At 59.2% G+C, this 16688-nt stretch overlaps 2 protein-coding genes across 2 annotated transcripts; one reads left to right on the forward strand and one right to left on the reverse strand.

Moving 5' to 3' along the window:
• Positions 1 to 714: 714 nt before the first annotated feature.
• Positions 715 to 13595, reverse strand: TADA2B (transcriptional adaptor 2B). Its single transcript, XM_082837534.1, has 2 exons — positions 13322 to 13595; positions 715 to 1749 (listed from the first exon to the last, which is right to left on the reverse strand). The coding sequence occupies exons 1-2, from the start codon at positions 13589 to 13591 to the stop codon at positions 757 to 759; spliced, it is 1263 nt and encodes a 420-aa protein (XP_082693660.1). The 5' UTR covers positions 13592 to 13595; the 3' UTR covers positions 715 to 756.
• A 614-nt stretch (positions 13596 to 14209) lies between these two features.
• CFAP184 (cilia and flagella associated protein 184) lies at positions 14210 to 15832 on the forward strand (the record flags this gene model as incomplete). The annotated part of the gene is made up of 1 exon (XM_082837692.1): positions 14210 to 15832. One exon carries the CDS (start codon positions 14210 to 14212, stop codon positions 15830 to 15832), a length of 1623 nt encoding a protein of 540 aa, XP_082693818.1.
• Positions 15833 to 16688: the final 856 nt, after the last annotated feature.

Here is a 16688-nt window from a genome sequence, read left to right on the forward strand (position 1 = left end):
CCCAGAGAACTCTCAACCGTGAACCTTCTAAAACGAGTTCTTCCAAGTACAACGCCTGCAAGTTCTCAGAGCAGCAAAAAGCAGCCCCAGCATTCTGGCAGTCCGTGCTGGGCCCGGTGCCCCCGAGACCCAAGGAGCCTGCCAAGGGCCGCTGCTCCTCCCACGGTGACCCCCTCACCCCCGGGAACAAGCCGGGGCGGTCGGATTCGGGAGCTACAGACGCTCCATTTGGCCAACGTGTTCCACACCACATTCCTCCTCTCCAGTCCCCACGGACGCCCTGTCCTGTCCTCCCCCGGCCTCTCTTCCACCTGCCCTGCCCGGCCCCCATCTAAAGTGCCACGTGCCGGGCTGTGCCGGGGTGTCAGGTCACAGGGCGGAGCTGGCAGCCCGGCAGGGCAAGGCGTCCCTCTGCCCACAGCACAACAGTCACGTACCAAAGGGAAGAAACTCACAAAGGGAAATTACCCAATCTCGTAATTCTCCAAACTGAACACTTAAAGGCAAATCGTCATCTTAAAGTATTACTTTCAGGACTAAGGTAAAATAGATACTTGTCTCCCTCATGATCTAAGTGTTACTACTGCTTCTGAAGAGGACCATAAAAAGAATTATATCCCCCAAAAGAGAACTCAATTTGTTTAAAAAAGAGCAACGGGGAAAAAAGCGTTTCCTCGCCCCCCCCACCCCCACCCCCCGGGTCATTTTGGCTCACAAGCTTTTCAGCATCACTCCAGGTCTCACAGGGACTCGCCTTCAGGAAGCATCCCTGGAAATCCAACCACTCTCCGTGAGGAAGTTTAAAATCCTTTTCTTCAGGACCTTGTCCAGGTAGCTGGGCAGGCGGCTTTTGGAGGGGATGCCCTGCCGCTTCTGGAGGTGGTCCTTGATGATGATGGTCTTGACGGTCACGTAGCGAGCGGGGCTCAGGTTCACGGAGCTACAGAGCACCTTCTCGCGGTCCGACAGCAGCTCGAAGCCGGGCAGGTTCTCGATGGCGGCGAATTCGCTGTCCTTGCCGTCCTCCTTCCCCCGCTTGGAGCCGGCCGTGTTCTTGTTCTCCTTCCGCTTCTCCCGCTTGTGCCGGGCCGCCTCGTACTCGGCCGATTCCTCCATCTTGGTGATGCCGTTGCGCCGGTACCGCTGCAGCTCCCGGATCTTGGCGCGCAGCATCTTCTCCTTGTGCATGTTTTCAAAGAGGTCGTCGAACTCCTTGCAGGACATGAACTGGTAGAGCGGCCGCAGCTTCAGCCGCAGCTCCTTCTCCTCCTTGGTGACCTTGCGCTTGGCCGTCTTCTCCTTCTCCTTCTTGTCCTTGCCCAGGAAGGCGGGCACCAGGTTGTAGTCGCGCGCGATGTTCTTGCGCCGCTGCCGCTCCTTGAGCTTCCGCACGTACATGTCCACGTGCGCGCGCTTCAGCTCAATCTCCACGTCGTCGTCGTCGTAGTTGACCGAGAGCCCGCTGATGAGCGTCTCGGCGTCCTGGTCGTACTCGATCTCGTAGTCGTCCCGCAGTGGCATGTAGCCCAGCTGCTGCTGCTCGGCCACCGAGATGTCTAGGGGAGGCAAGGGGGTGGTGAGGCTGGGAGACAGGGGGCCTCCACTGGGGCAGGTGTGGTCTGTCACCCGATTGGGGATGGTGTCGGGGATGCAGGCTTTCCCCAGGTTTCCGTGGATGTACATGCTTACATAATGCTCCATCACTTCCTGGGGAGTCCGGGAAGCGCCAACGTGAGCAGCCATATCCTCCTACAAGGGCAAAGGTCAGAGGTCATTTCCGAAGTCAGAGTGTCAGACTCAGGGTTCGCGCGATTCCCTTAACGCTTTCACAAAGGTTCACCTGAACTACTTCCTATGGCATCATTATGGTCCCCCCGCACCGGAGACACTCCTCCTGCACGTTCTCTTGGGCTGGGCTGATCGCGTGGAAGTCAGCGCTAGAGGGAACTTCGAGGATTCCGCCCGCGAGAAAGTGAGGACCCAGAGAGGCACCAACGTGCACGGGGTCACGGTGCAAGCTGGCGGCAGAGTGGGGCTGGAACCCATGTCTGAGACCCCGACTCTCCTCCGGGCTCCCTAAGAGGGCGAGCAGAGGCCCCTGGCACGGGCCGATCTGCCCGCCGCGCGCCCCGCACTCGGGGCGGCTGTCTGGCTGAGGGGCTCACAGGACGCGGGCGCACAGCCAGAGCTCTGGGGCGCCCGCCTCATCCCAGCCCACCTCTCCATTCCCACACCGGACAACAGACGCACCCGGGTCTCCAGCGCGCTGCCCGCCTCCCAACAGAAAGGGCCGAGGCCCGGTCTTTGACACCCCGGCCCCGAGGGTCCGCCTGTCCCTTTCCTAGGGGGCGGTCGGGTTGAGTGGGAAAGAGCCTTTCAAAGGGGAAGGCGAGCCATCACTTCTGACAGCCCCCGTGGTCTGGCAGCTGGAAACGCCCAGGCTGCAAGCAGGCGTTCATTCCTACAGAAGGTAACTGCCCGCGAACACAGGGTTATTAATGGGAGGAAATCGTACAACTCCCTCAATCTTTTCCTTCTGCCAAGAGGCCTCTTCCTCAAAGTCAACCGCTAAAGCCACTTCAGAAAGTAACTGCCCAGAATGCGCACTCATTCACCGGCAGCCACTCAGCACCCCGCCGGCCTCGCTCACCCCGCGCTCTGCCCTCCCGGCTTTGGCAGCCGCCGGGGCGTCGCACAGGCTGCCTTCCGCCCCAGAAACTCGCGCCCCCCGCCCCCCGAGATCGGGATGCTCCCTGCACCCCGAAAGGCCAAACTGGAACCCAAGAAAACAGCCGGCCCCCGCGGGCTGACGCTGCTGACAAACTGGGCACGGAGGGGAGGGGAGGGGAGGGGAGGGAAGCATTAGGAAGGATCCCTGGTACAGTGACCAGACCCAGCGGCCCTCCCGGAGGTGCCGCGCAGAGGGCGGGGCTGAAAGGCACCGGAACAAAGGCGGCTGGACCACGACCTAACTGCAAGGCCTCTTTCTGAGCACCATGCAGGGAAAAGGGAGGACCAGAGCTAAAGCTGGACTCTGTCCCATGGAGAAACTACATGCTTTCTTCTTTAAAAATCACTCTTAGCGGGTTTCTTCCCTGGTGGAACAGTGGTTGGGAATCTGCCTGCCAGTGCAGCGGACATGGGTTCGAGCCCTAGTCCGGGAAGATCCCACATGCCGCGGAGCAACTAAGCCCGTGCGCCACAACTACTGAGCCTGCGCTCTAGAGCCCGCGAGCCACAACTACTGAGCCCAGGCGTCACAACTACTGAAGCCCACGCACCTAGAGCCCGTGCTCCGCAACAAGAGAAGCCACTGCAATGAGAAGCCCGCACACGGCAACAAAGAGTAGCCCCCGCTCGCCGCAACTAGAGAAAGCCCGTGCGCAGCAACGAAGACCCAACACAGCCAAAAATAAATAAAATAAAATAAATTTATTAAAAAAAAAAGACACTCAAAAAAATCACTCACTCTTAGCATCAACTCTGTCATTATCCTTCCCCAGGAAGCATTTCGTCCAAAAAACAACAAAACAAAAGCAAGTCACAACCATTCCCAACAGCTACTGCCACTGACGCAGGCGGGCCCCGCCCTCCTCGGAGCCTTGAGTCCCACAGTAAAGGGGCAAGAGCCCCCCTCAGCAGCCAGCGAGGCTCTCGTGGACGGTAACGGTCTTCCTCCACCCCACCCTGGGGCCTGGGAGCCCCTGGGACACGCTGGGAAGACATTGTCCCTGACCCACGCCCTTTCGGGAGCATGTCACCCTGGTGAGCGTGTCGGGAGCGGGACTGCCCGCCTGCGCCTGGTCTGAGCTGCCAGCTCGGGGAGCCGTGCCCCTCAGCCTCTCCCCCTCACCGCAGCTTCCACCCAGGCTGCGTGCGTAGGAACTTGGGCCCCAGATCTGGGCCCCGTCCCTGGTGCGGTGCAGACCTGCTGTGAGAGCTCTGCCCTCCAGCAAGTCCGCTGTCCACCCTGAACCCCAGCGACCTGCCTCCCAGAAAGCATCAGATGCTCAGAGCACCACACTGAGGGTAAAATTTAAACCCTGAAAGAACAGAAGGATTCTCGGCAGTAAAGCTGCATCTGACCAAACCAAGGTATTTTTATTGATCTGAGGTTCTCTCCATCAATCCCGACACTCTGGGAACAGAGAGCAGAGGCTGTGAAGGCAGCAAGGAAGCCTGGGGGCCGCAGGCCAGGGATGCACGGCGCGTCCTCCCGGCGAGGGCTCCCAGGGCCTCACCCGCGTTCGCTCCCACATGGGGCAGCTGAAAACGCACGCAGCAGAAGGGTGTGTTCACGCTGCTGCCCTCGTGCCCTCGTGCCAAAACGGCTGGGAGACAGAAAGCTCTCCGCCTGTGGTGCATCAGACACCTTCTAAGGACACACGACTCCAGCCCCGTCCCCCAGGGCATCGGGTGGGGTTGGCAGTGGGCCACTTCACTGCACACCTTCTCACGACTTAGCGTTTTCAAGTTATGAACGTACTGCCCATTTTTAAAACTAAGGAAAAGTCCCAAGCAGAGGGAAGCATCAGGAAAGGGGACCCTGATCGGCTCTGTTCACCACTGTGAGGCCAGGGCCCGGCAGCCAACCCCAAACTACAGACGCCCCACAAGCACCGGGCCAGCACTCCCCACAGGCGTCCCGGGCCCAGAGACACGGAAGGAAGTGTGCAGACCCAGAGAGGACGAGACGTGGCAGCTACCTCAACGGGGGTGCTGGTGGGACCCCGGGCCTGTCTGTGCGTGAGCTAATGGCTCTGGGCCAATGCTGGCTTCCTGCACTGGGCAGATGCAAGATGCTCACACTTCGCGAGGGATTCTGTGTGCTGGGTTTTCACTTCTTTTGAGTAAAACTACAAGTATTTTTTAAGTAAAGTTAACTCTGCCTCAATTCTCTGTTTACACAGGTCTAAGATTTTCATCCAAAATGTGTAAAGGAAAAACATACAGAGCCCTTAAAAGACACGGCTCTTGGGCTTTCCTGGTGGCGCAGTGGTTGAGAGTCCGCCTGCCGATGCAGGGGACACGGGTTCGTGCCCCGGTCCAGGAGGATCCCACATGCCGCGGAGCGGCTGGGCCCGTGAGCCGTGGCCGCTGCGCCTGCGCGTCCGGAGCCTGTGCTCCGCAACGGGAGGGGCCGCAGCAGTGAGAGGCCCGCGTACCGCAAAAAAAAAAAAAAAAAGACACGGCTCTTGTGTTCCAGGGGGCGACACCCCAACGCTTCCGTGGCTGCACGCCTCGCTCTGCAAATCTGCAGACACTCCCGCGCTGCGTGGAGGCCAGGCAGTTTCCGGCCTCGCCAGGCAAGAGGGCCACACAGCTGCGGGCCCTGCGCTGACACCTCAGTTATCCAGCTCCTCTTCAGGTAACAAAGGGGGTCTCTGGCTCCAGACGGACCCGGGTGAGGGGTTATTTATGAAGCCACAGATCAGTGGGGCGCTGTGGGGTTAGCGCCCTGTCACCAGGAGCCCAGGAACCCCCACCAGCAATCAGGCCAGCCACTGCCAGGAGACACTGGCCGCCAGCTGCTGCTGAAGAGAATCGCCCCCCAGGGGCCACCACGTGGGCTTAACGAGCACTGAGAGAGGCCCGGGAAAGCACGCAAGACCCTTGTTTCCAAGGACCCTCAAGCAGGGAGGGTCATAATGGAACAGTCTAAGTGACAGCGATGACCCAGCTCTGATTCTAACAGGAGTCCACAGAAGGCAGACAGGTTCAGGGAAGCGAAACCATAGAAAGATGATGGTTAAAAACAGCAACGGCACTCCTGCCACAGGCCCAGCACCCTGCTCGTCACCCCCTTCAATCTTCACGTGTCAGTGGTCACACAAGGCCAGCCCACACACGTGAGAGAAGTGTCCCATCACCAAGTGACAGCGTCCCATGTGACAACGGGGGTGAATGGGAGGGAAGTTCTTTCCCTCACACGTTCAAGGTCAAAGTTGTTGCTTAATCCGGATGGATGGATAGACGGATAGATAGATGGACAGAGGATGGATGGATGGAAGGACAGATGAACAGAAGCATGGATGGACAGACAGACGGCTGGGCAGGCAGGAGCAACAAAAGTGAGTTTGGGGGAAAGAGATTTGAAGAGAAAGTTCACTTCAAGTACAACTAGAACTAAACAAGGAACACAACTGTATCCTGCGGTTGGTTCCGCTCCCACCGCAGCACGCAGTAACACACCGCAAGTAGCCCGAAGTCTAACGCTAAACGCTTAGAAAAAAAGAGACTCCCATCTTTGCAAAAAGGTAAGGAGAGTTAGGGATGCTGCTTCCTTAAGTTCTCCGAAAAATAAAGGAAAACGTGTCTCTCAGACACTGAACTGGGCCCGTGAAGTCTACTTTCCAAGGTCACTAGACCCAGGCCAGGATGCGGCCTCTCCAGGAGAGGAAGGAGGCCCCAGTGGGCAACAGCTCCACCGGGCTCTCTGGCTGCTCTGCACGCCCTCCGGCCTTTCCAGGCACACGCATGCCAGCCTCCAGCACCTGAGCAGGGAAAGGGAGAAAGAACCGTCTAGAGAGCCGCCAGCACTGCGGGCCGGCCCGCTCCCGCCAGTGGCGCCGCCTCGGGGTCTCTGCCCTCCGTGCTGGCCACTCTCACCCGAGGCAGCCTCGGCCCCTCCTGACCTGAAGGTCTGCTCGCCGGGCTGCCGTGCCGACATCCTCCAGACAAGTGCCGACCATCCTCCACGTGCGCAGGCTGGGGCCAGGCCTCGCGACCCACTCCTGGCTCCACCCCTTCACTGCTCAGCAACTCAGACGAGTCACTTCTCTGTGCCTCAGTCTCCCTGTCTGAATTACGGAGGTAATGCTACCACCTCCTTCACGGCACAGAAGAGGGAGTTAATGAGGTGATGCACGCACAGTGCTTGGCCCAGTGCCGGGCACAGTGTGCCCCCAGGGATGTTGGCTACTGTTACTACTGCGAAGCTGTCAGCGTCACTTCCACAACCTGTGTTTATTCTCAAGACCCAGATCATCTCCTCCAGGGAGGCTGTGACGATCCCCAGAACTAGGGTCAGATTCTGGCTCAATTACTCACTAGCGTGGGGTCCTTATCCTCTCAACTTCTGCTGCTTGATCTGTAATTCCTCCTCTTAAAGGGTTTGGTCAGGATAAAACAAAAATCATCATGAATAGCGTACGACCCTTTACATCTGTCACCTCGTTTCATCCTCCTAGCAGTTCCCACGAGGTACCATGACTTTTACGGACTGGGAGAATAACCCTAGGTGAAGCTACCCCCAGGGCACCGGCCAGCACTCGCCCACCCGGTGGCGCAGGGCACAGCAAGAGCAGGCCGTGCAGTCAACTGCTTTCTGAGACGTTCAAAAGGCAGCGCAAGGCCCCGCCGCCGGGCTCCAGCTCTCCCTTCCAGACGGACCACATCACAGAAGTGCGGCCGCGGCTCCCTCTCTCCCCTCTGGGATGTGTGAGGGCACTGCATGACCTACTTCTTCCCGGGCAGAGAATTCAGTCCAATCTCTGTGCACAAACCAGTGCCTTTAACAGAACGACTGTCTTTAGCGTCACAGAGCATCCTTCCTGTGCAGGCTGGCGGTTCTGCTCTAGAGCGTCCTAGAGAGCGCACGTCCTTTCTCGGCGGCAGCGTCTGCCTTTGCGCCGGAGGCTCAGGGGCCAGGCCCGGGGCGGACGTGCGCTGCATCTCCCCAGAGAGGCCCCGCTCCAGCTTCCTTTCTCTTTAAGGGAAGAAGCCTCAAGGGGACAGAAGCAACCCGGCAGTCCCGGGGGCTGGCTTCGGACCCGGACCCGGACCTGCAGCCCCGCCTGGACCTCTGCGCCCCCGCGTGCACGTGTGCCCTTCTCCTCGGACCGGCTGCGAGGACCCTGGGCCAGGCCAGCCCCCTGTGTGCTCACACGGGGCCCTGGACGCGGCCATTGCCTCCTCCAGCCCCGGCCGGTCACCTTTCACACTGAAGAGAACAGCCCGCCTGCCTCTGGGGGCTGGAAGGACGCCCTGGGCCACCCATCCCGCATCGTAGGCCCCAGACCTTCCCCTGCCTTCCAGCCCGACCCCTCCTCCGGGATGCGCTGCTGTCCAGGTCAGGGCCGCCTCCGACCGCAGAGGTCGGTGACTAACACGGGTCTCTCGTCTGTGCTTCCAGGTCATCAGCCATTCCAGGGGCCCTGTTTCCCAGGGCCACTAATCCTGTCTGCTAGGTTTTTTAGCTGGAAAGTTCTGTAAGCCTCCCCCCAGTTCCAGGTTCCCTGTCTGCCTCCCTAAACTCACTCAGGATTCACCAGCTCACACAGGGGACTGGCCCTCAAGGGGACTAAAGCCTCTCGGGTCAAATCAGGCCACCTGTGAAATAGCCTGATAAAGCTGTGTGCCCCCCTGCAAAAACAGAGCACGGCAGGTCCTCAAAAAGACTACACAGATCCAGCAATCCCATCTCCTGGTATCTACCCAAAATAAGGACTCCAACAGATAACTGCACACCTACATTCACTGCAGCATCATTCCCAACAGCCAAAAGTGGAAGCAACCCAAGTGCCCATCGAGGAAGACTGGATAAGCAAAAGGTGGTCGGTCCACATAATGGAGTATTATTCAGCCTTAAGGAGGAAGGATGTCCTGACACCTGCTACAACCCTGACGAACCTGGGGAACATGATCCTAAGTGAAACAAGCCAGTCACAAAAGCACAAACATTATTACGTGAACCCACTTACGTGAGGTCCCCAGAACAGGCAAACCCACAGGGACACAAAGTAGAATAGCAACTAAGAGGGGTTGGGGGAGGTGGAAAAGGGGGACGGAGTTTCTGTCTGTGAAGATGTTCTGGGGACGATGGTGGTGATGGCTGCCCAATGTGGATGTACTAATGCCGCCGAACTGGACACTTACAACTGGTTAAAATGGCAACGTTTACATTATGTATGTTTCACCACAATAAAAATATATACTTTTTTTAAAATAATAGAAGTTTTAGAAGTCACAGGCCGTGCTCCACATCAGTGGTGTTTAAGGAGGGCCCCTGGGCCAGCGGCAGCTTCACCGGTGAAGTGGTGAGAAATGCAGATTCTCACACCAAGACTCAGACCTGTGACTTCAGAACCCGGAGGGGGAGGGGGGCAGGACCCGCGTTTAACAAGCCGACCAGGCGCTCTCAGTCACACTGCTCTGCATAACCGTGCCCATCCTGGCTGGTTTCTCCATCCAGGCTCTTCCCCACCCCGCCGCCTCCTCGCCATCCGCAATGGCGACTGAGAACCCCACCGTCGGGAGGCTCACGGGATGGACTTGCCCGCTCCCACCAACACAGAAGGGACTTGCGCCTGGTTGAGAAGGTGACAGTTCTCATGGTCCCCAAACGAGGCTCTGCTGACCCACTGCATTAGGACTCCCAGAGAACGTCTGTAAACACCTATTTCCAGACCTCACCCAGGGGCTACTCTGTGCACCTAGCACAGGGGCTGACATAAAACGGGCAGGGCTTTCCTGGTGGCGCAGTGGTTGAGAGTCCGCCTGCCGATGCAGGGGACACGGGTTCGTGCCCCGGTCCGGGAAGATCCCACATGCCGCGGAGCGGCTGGGCCGTGAGCCATGGCCGCTGAGCCTGCGCGTCCGGAGCCTGTGCTCCGCAACGGGAGGGGCCACAACAGTGAGAGGCCTGCGTACCACAAAAAAAAAAAAAAAAAAAAAAAACGGGCCCCAAGTAAGTGCCAGATGAACAAATGAACCAACGACTGCACAGCACAGCGATCACCTACATATCCGGCATCACCCAGGCTGCCGGACGCCTACTGTCATCTACAAGCATAAAACTCCTTGTTCAGGACATTCCACCTGCCTCCAATAATCAGGCCGAATGTATGTGCACAAGCACAAGCCCCCGCAGAGTCCACAGAGAGCTTCGCATCCTTTTTCAATTTGAAATCTAGCTTCAAGGCCAGCTTGAACCCCACCTCCCCCTAGAGTCCTCCTGACCACCGTCTGCAGGAGCCCGGGCCTCCCTCAAACTGTTCGATGCTCCAGCAACCAATCAACAAACGTAGACTATTTCACCCTTGTGTTTACATCTGTATCTGCATTCCTGCAGGATCCGTGTCTCATTCTGAATCTGCACAGCGTCCACAACACAACCGGCTGCCCTTGGGGGAGGAGGTCTCAATACCCACGGTGATGAGACCCTGTGGGCCCACCCTCCAGCCCTTCCCCGGTCTCGCCGTCACAGCTGTGTGTCCCCCCCGGCCCCCGCGGCTCGTCCCCAAACCCTCCCAGCCTTACTGCCAGTACCCCTCGGCCGGGCCCACAGCGCTGGGACACGGCGTGAGCAGATGGCCCGGGCTTCACGGCAGCCTGTCCCCACAAAGTCCCCACGACCCCGCGCTCACACGAACCATCGGAGAAATCGGAATGAAGGCTGTCACCTGCCTCCGCGCCACTGTCCCCACTGCCTTTCTCCACACCTCGCACTCAGCCCGTGAAAGCCGGTTCCTGCACCCCGCCCCGTCCCACCCACTCACCTCCCGCCGAGCCGGGTCCAGACCTGGCTCCTCACGTCGCTCGTTACCCCGGGGAGGCTAAGGCCCAGGCTCCGGGGTCAGGCCTGTGTCTAAACCCTGGCTCCACCGCGTGGAAGGCTGGGGCATCCTGCACGAGCACTTTAAGTTCTCAGAGTCGCTGCTCTTCAGCTGTAAACTAAGAGCAACCCCACAGGGCCGCTGGGAGGAGCGTCACCCAGAACCGGCGCTTGCCAACGACGGCAAGCGTGGGACACACCGCTTACGAGCGCACACCTGGAAACGACACACATCTCAGAGCAGCAGAGGCGCTTCTGATGACGCACAGTAAAGCTCAGGGTAAAGCAGCCCCAGAGAGCACAGCTACAGACACTGGAGCCGGCGCCTCGGCGTGGCCTGTGGACCTCCAGGCCTGGCTAGCCTACCCCAGAAACCCACCCCTGGTTCGGCAGGGAGAAGCACCCGGCTTTGTCTCTCGTAACAGCCGAGCCTGCTGCCGGCCGGGAGCCGGAATCTGCATTTTTAACAAGCTCCCCAGGTGATTCATGTGCAAGTTAAAGTTTGAAAAGTACTGCTTTCCAGAACGCTCTCCCAGCTTCCTCCGATACACTACAAATGTTTTAGTCCCCGGCTCGTTTTTCGAGCATTTTCCACAGTGCTGCAGGGCAGGCAGTGTAGACAGTGCAGCTAGGAGCACAGCCTCTGAAGTCAAACTATTCAGTTTAAAACCTGCAGCACTGGGCTGCCGGGAAGATCTCACAAGCAACACAGGAGAGCTCAGCACGGTGCCTGGCGCCCAGCTAGGCTCTCGGTCCACGCTAGCTATTCTGAGCTGCTACTGCAGAGATAAGAGCTGCAAGAATGAAGTGGGGAAGGGAAGGCTCTCTAAGGCACTGATATACAGGAAGAAAGACTAGTCACGAGCCATGATCTGGGGGAAGAACTTTCTAAGCAGAAGAACTAAAAAATGATCAAGGAGGATAGCAGCTGGGATCCCAGGAGTAGGCAGGAAATATAAGGCCTGCAGGCCCTGAAGTTTCATCTGCAGAGAACTGGACGCCACTGAAAGCTGGTGTGACGTGACGTGTCCTCAAAGATCACTCTGATCCTGTTGCCTGGAATGGGCTGCAGGGCACAAGCACGAAGCAGAGAGGCCAGTAAGGAGGCTGCCAAGTGCTCGGGCGAGAGGTAAACACCAGCCCCGACTACGGCTGTGACAAGAGGTTAGCTTCTGGAAATATTCTGAAGACAGGCCTGCTGCTGAACTGGACCCAGAAGGCCCTGAGGATGGCTCTTCATGTGCAGCCCGAGCAACTGCTCGAGGTGTGAGATCTGGGTCAGGGAACGTCGAGGTGTCCGGGAGACAAGCACGAGGATGTCTGGGACGGGTTCGCGATCGAAGGCCGGAGCTCAGGGCAGAACTCCAGGCTCGGGGCCAGCTGCTCACAGCACTGTAAGCCCCTGAAGACCCGCGTGAAGCCTTTCTGTAGCATGCTCAGAGCACATGCTCCACACACATCAATAGACGGCATTTCAGGACAAAGTGAGAAGGAAGGTTTTGGCGGGTGGCAATCATGACGCTGGTGCCTAGGTGAGCATTTGCACAGCAGTGTCTCTAAGGAGTTGGGGAGAAGAGTAAAGATTCCAGGGCTGTGGAACGGGTACTGGTCCCTGAAGACTGGCTCACTTTACAGAAAGAAAAGCAGACATAAATAAAGGCAGGGTGTGTTTCGGAATGTGGGGAGAAGTGTGGAATGTCTTCCAGTAAGCCCAGGAGGAGGGGTGTACGGTCGGCTCTTGGTACCCGTGGGTTCAACCCCGCTTCGCCATTTTATACAAGGGACTGAGTACTGGAGGACTCTGGTGGCCTGGGAGAGTTCTGAAACGCATCCCCCATGGACACTGAGGGCCGGCTGTACTGCTGGAGAAGTGGCAGCAAGATGAAATACTGGTTCGGGGAAGCTAGGGGACCATCAAGTGGAAGGGTCTGGAAAGATGGGGAGCTGGGGTCGGGTCTCTCCTCCCTACTTCTCACAATGCCTGGAGGTGGCCACACATCCTTGGCGGTTGCGGCCCAGAGTACAGCCAGGCTTTTTCCCTTCTAATAGGGATGAGAGCTTCCTCTTGCAGAGTGAAAAGAGCGCTCCTCAGGGACCACCTAGAGAAGCACCGCCACGTCTCTCTCTCTCAAGGAGCCCGCTGTAAACGAATCCAGTCCAGCTCTCGCCTTTTCCTCTCAGATAAGTGTCCCTATAGAAACCTCCTGACAGAGGAAGAGGCCAAAACCCAGGACGGGACGTTCCTGTGGCGGAACCCACTGAGTCCTCCTCACACGAGGTCCTGGTGTCGAAGAGACGCCAGGATGAACAAGTGCCTGGCAGGGGACACAGGCCACAAAGCGAGCGGGGCCATGAAGGCAAGGTGAGCGCCTGCGAGGCGGTGGGAGAGGCCGCGAGCCCGTGAGGAGCTCGTCTGGCCTTCACCATCACTGTCCTCCAGGCAAAACCAACTCCTTCCTCGGGCGCCTACTGCTGTCAAGTCTGCGGACCTGCCTGTGTCCCCCGACTCCCACTCCGTCCGGTGTCTCGCCCAAGGGGTGCATTCGGCAGACACCTACGGAAGGAATCCCAAAGGCGGGGAAAACGGCCCTGGTGTCAAGACAGCCACGGTCCGAATCCCCGCTCCGCTACTTCCTGCTGTGTGACCTTGGGCGGGTGGCTTAACCTCTCTGCGCCGGGTCTGGGGCGTGAACTGGCCCTGTCCCCCCGGCCCTCCGCGGCCGCGCCGAACCCGCAGGTGCGCCGGCCTCCCGGCCCGCTGCTCACCCAGTTTCCGAAGCCGAACTGCTCGATGGCATCCAGCAAAAGCTGCTCCTCGCGGCTGGTCCAGCCGCCCTCGGCCTCGGGCCCCCACAGCGTGAAGCGCCCGCCGTCCACCAGCTGGTAGCCGTGGTAGCGGCGGTGGTGGCCGATCTCGGCGCCGGCTGAGAAGCACTCGGGGCACAGCTCGATGTCCTGGCACTCGGTGCAGCGGAAGCGCAGCGGGCTCACCTCGGCCAGGCAGTACACGCAGTACTTCTTACCGAGCTCCGCCATCTTCCCCCGCCCGCCGCCCGCGCCCGCCGCCGCCGCGCCCGCCGTCAGCGCGCCGCCGCCCGGGCCCGCCGCCGCGCTCCAGCAACCGTCGCCCGCCGCCGCGGCCGCCGCCACCGCGCCGCCCCGCCCAGGCGCCGCCGGAGCCGGCCTGCCGGGCCGCGTCCCGCCTCAACACGCAGGCGCCCTCGGGCCGGCCCGGCCGCCGCCGCCGCCGCCGCCGTCGCCCCGCTGCACCGCGCAGGCGCCCCGCGCGCACCACCGCGCGGGGGCCCGGCCCGCCGCGCTGCGCCTGCGCGTCCTTAGCGCCGGCCGCCCGCCGCTCCCAGAGTCTCCCCGACGCCCCGCCCCAGGCCGGGCGCGGGGAAAAGGGCGGAAAGGAAGCGCGGCACACGCGCCACGCCCCTCGTGGAGCGAGCCTACGGCCTCCCCCAATCAACGCTACCCGTCGTCCGCTCGCGACCTCCCATTGGCCTGCTCTTGCCAGGAGGCGGGGGGAAGGGGCAGGGCGTCAGGAGGACGTCCAGCCAATCGCCGGGCCCACCGCGCGCGCCCCTGGTTGCCCCTGGAAACTTAACAGCCTGCAGCCGGGGTCCGCGGCGCCGGCCCGGCGGGAGGGAGATGGACGACCGCTCCGACCACAATGGGGACCCCGAGAAGGAAGCTGGAGCTGTGGAGAGCCTGGCCTCACGGCTGTCCGGGATCAAAACCAGCTCTGGCCCCCAGTCCGCGGCCGAACCCGCGGAGCCGGAGGCGGAGGCAGTAGAGGCTTCAGAGGAAGGCGCCGAGCCGGCCGAGTCCCAGGAACAGCCGGCGGCCACCGAGGTTGCTGGCGAGAAGGGGCCCGGAGAGCCGGAGTGGCCGGCCGAGGCCGAGCCACGGGACCTGGCGGAGGCGGGGCCTGAGGAACCAGCGAAGCCGGAGCCCGAAGGCGGCCCCGAGGAACCAGAGGAGGAGTGGAAGGAGGAGGACGAGGCGGAGGTGGCGGCGGAGCCGAGGAGGAAGGAAATCCCGTCGCAGGTCTGTCTGCAGCAGGCCACGGCCGGCAAGGAAGAGGCTGCGCCAGACCGAGAGGCTGAGCGGGAAGGACAGCTGGCGGAGGAAGGAGAAGAGAGCGAGGAGAGCGAGAAGAAGTTTGTGCAAGGAGGCCTGGGCAAAACCGAGGACGAGCTGGGGGATTTGGACGAGGGACCCGAGCTTGAGAGCTGCGACTGGACTGAGGAGGTGCAGAAGCAGCAGGAGCAGCAGCTGCGCGCCGAGCTCCTGGCACAGTTCCGCTCCCTGACGGCGGAGCGAGAGCGCCAACAGCGTTACAGCATCTACCTGCAGCACAGGATCCTCGAGGCGCTGCGCAAGAAGGGCCTGGATGCAGCCGGGGTGCCCGAGAAGGGCGCGGAGCCTGAGGCCCCCGAGAAACAGCAAGCGTACCTACGCCATCTGGCCATGCTGGAGGATCTGAAGAAGCAGGAGTCAGATGACCTGCGCTGGTACCACCGCGAGCTGGACCAGCTGAAGCGGCAGTGCGAAGAGAAGCTCTCCCGGGTGGAGGAGGAATGGCGACGCTTGCAGGCACTCAAGAAGCAGGTGGTGATGCAGGCCATGGGCAGCTGCTGGATGAGGGGTGGTCGCCAGGCCGCTCTGCGAGAGGTGGAGCGGATCCAGGCGTTGGAGGATAAGAAGGAGAAGGCGATAAGCGCTGTGAGGCTAGAGAACGTGCAGCTGAAGCAGAGTTTGGTGCACTTTGAAAACAAGCTGAGGGCCCAGGAGGACCAGACAGAGGGCCTGCTCCTGATAGATTTTGAACAGCTTAAGACTGAGAACCAGACCTTGCATGAGAAAGTCGAGGAGAGGAATGAGGAGCTTTTGAAACTGCGCAGCAAGGTGACCAACCATGTGCAAATCATAACCCATGTGAAGGAAAAGTTACACTTTGTGGACATAGAAAATGCGTGTAAAAAGTCAGAGCTTATGCAGACTGAGGCTCAGGTGGCCCTAAAGAGGGACATCTTGACCAAGACTAAGCAAGCCCGGGACAGCCTGCGGACTGACAACATCAAGCTGAATCAGAAGTGCGGGCTTCTGGGCAAGGAAGCACTCCTTCGGGACATGGAAGAGAAGGTGGACAGGACTGAAGAACTCAGCCAGCACTTGGAAGCCCTGAAGCACCATCACGCTGGGCTTATTCTGTCCTGCAGAGGCGTGAAGCAGAAGATCAGGGAAGCCAAAGCCTTTCTGCCTCCTTGACGGGAAAGAGTCGGCAGAGCGTCTTCGATCTCAGCAAACTTCATCCTTCGTTAACGCTTATTCTCCATTTCTTGCCATTCTTAAGGCAGCCTATGATGTCTGGGATGGAACTGTGTTTTGTCTTCTTAATTTTTCAGCTTCCCAATTAGTGCTGCGCACAAAATTGAGTTAGCACTCAGTTCATACAGGGTTAAGTAAAACAGGTACAGAGGAACGAACAGGGATGACTTACTCCTCATAAAAAGCTGTCAAAAGCCCTTTTCTATCTGAGCAATTCCATAATTTCAGTGTCCTGACACTGAGGAGAACTCCCTCCTCCATGTGTGACAGGGTTCGACAAAGGGGCAGGGTGCCAACAACATTCCTGTGCATTAAGCTGTGTGAAATGCCCCTTGAATGCATTGAACTGTGTGGTCCTGAGTCTCCCGGCTCGGTTCGAACCTCACTAATTCCCTTAGTCTAAAATTGTTTTGCATGTAAGTAGCACTAGCTTCTGGGGTAATAAAAAAATACCCAGGAACAGGAGGAATGAGAACCAGGGAAAGGAGCTGGCGTTCCTTCGCCTCTCCTTTGCCAATGGAAGGAGGCCCAGTCTGCCTGCTTAACTGTGAGTGTTTGTTTCTGGCCCAACGAGTCTTCAATTCTAATGAAACGTCTTCTTGGATCCACGAAAGAAATGCATTGATCTGTACCAAAAAATGAAATTTTGTCTTCCAGTGAAGACAGAGTGGTGACTGTATTGTGTATTTTGCCAGGTGCAACATATATAGGCTGGTGACTGCCGACTGTCTGTAAGCCTTTTGTTTTCAGCGAGATATTTTCAGATCTTGGACCCTCACTGTGCACATGATTTCAC

This window comes from Leucopleurus acutus, assembly GCF_964270905.1.
Source record: "Leucopleurus acutus genome assembly, chromosome: 4".
Taxonomy (NCBI): Eukaryota; Metazoa; Chordata; class Mammalia; order Artiodactyla; family Delphinidae; genus Leucopleurus; species Leucopleurus acutus.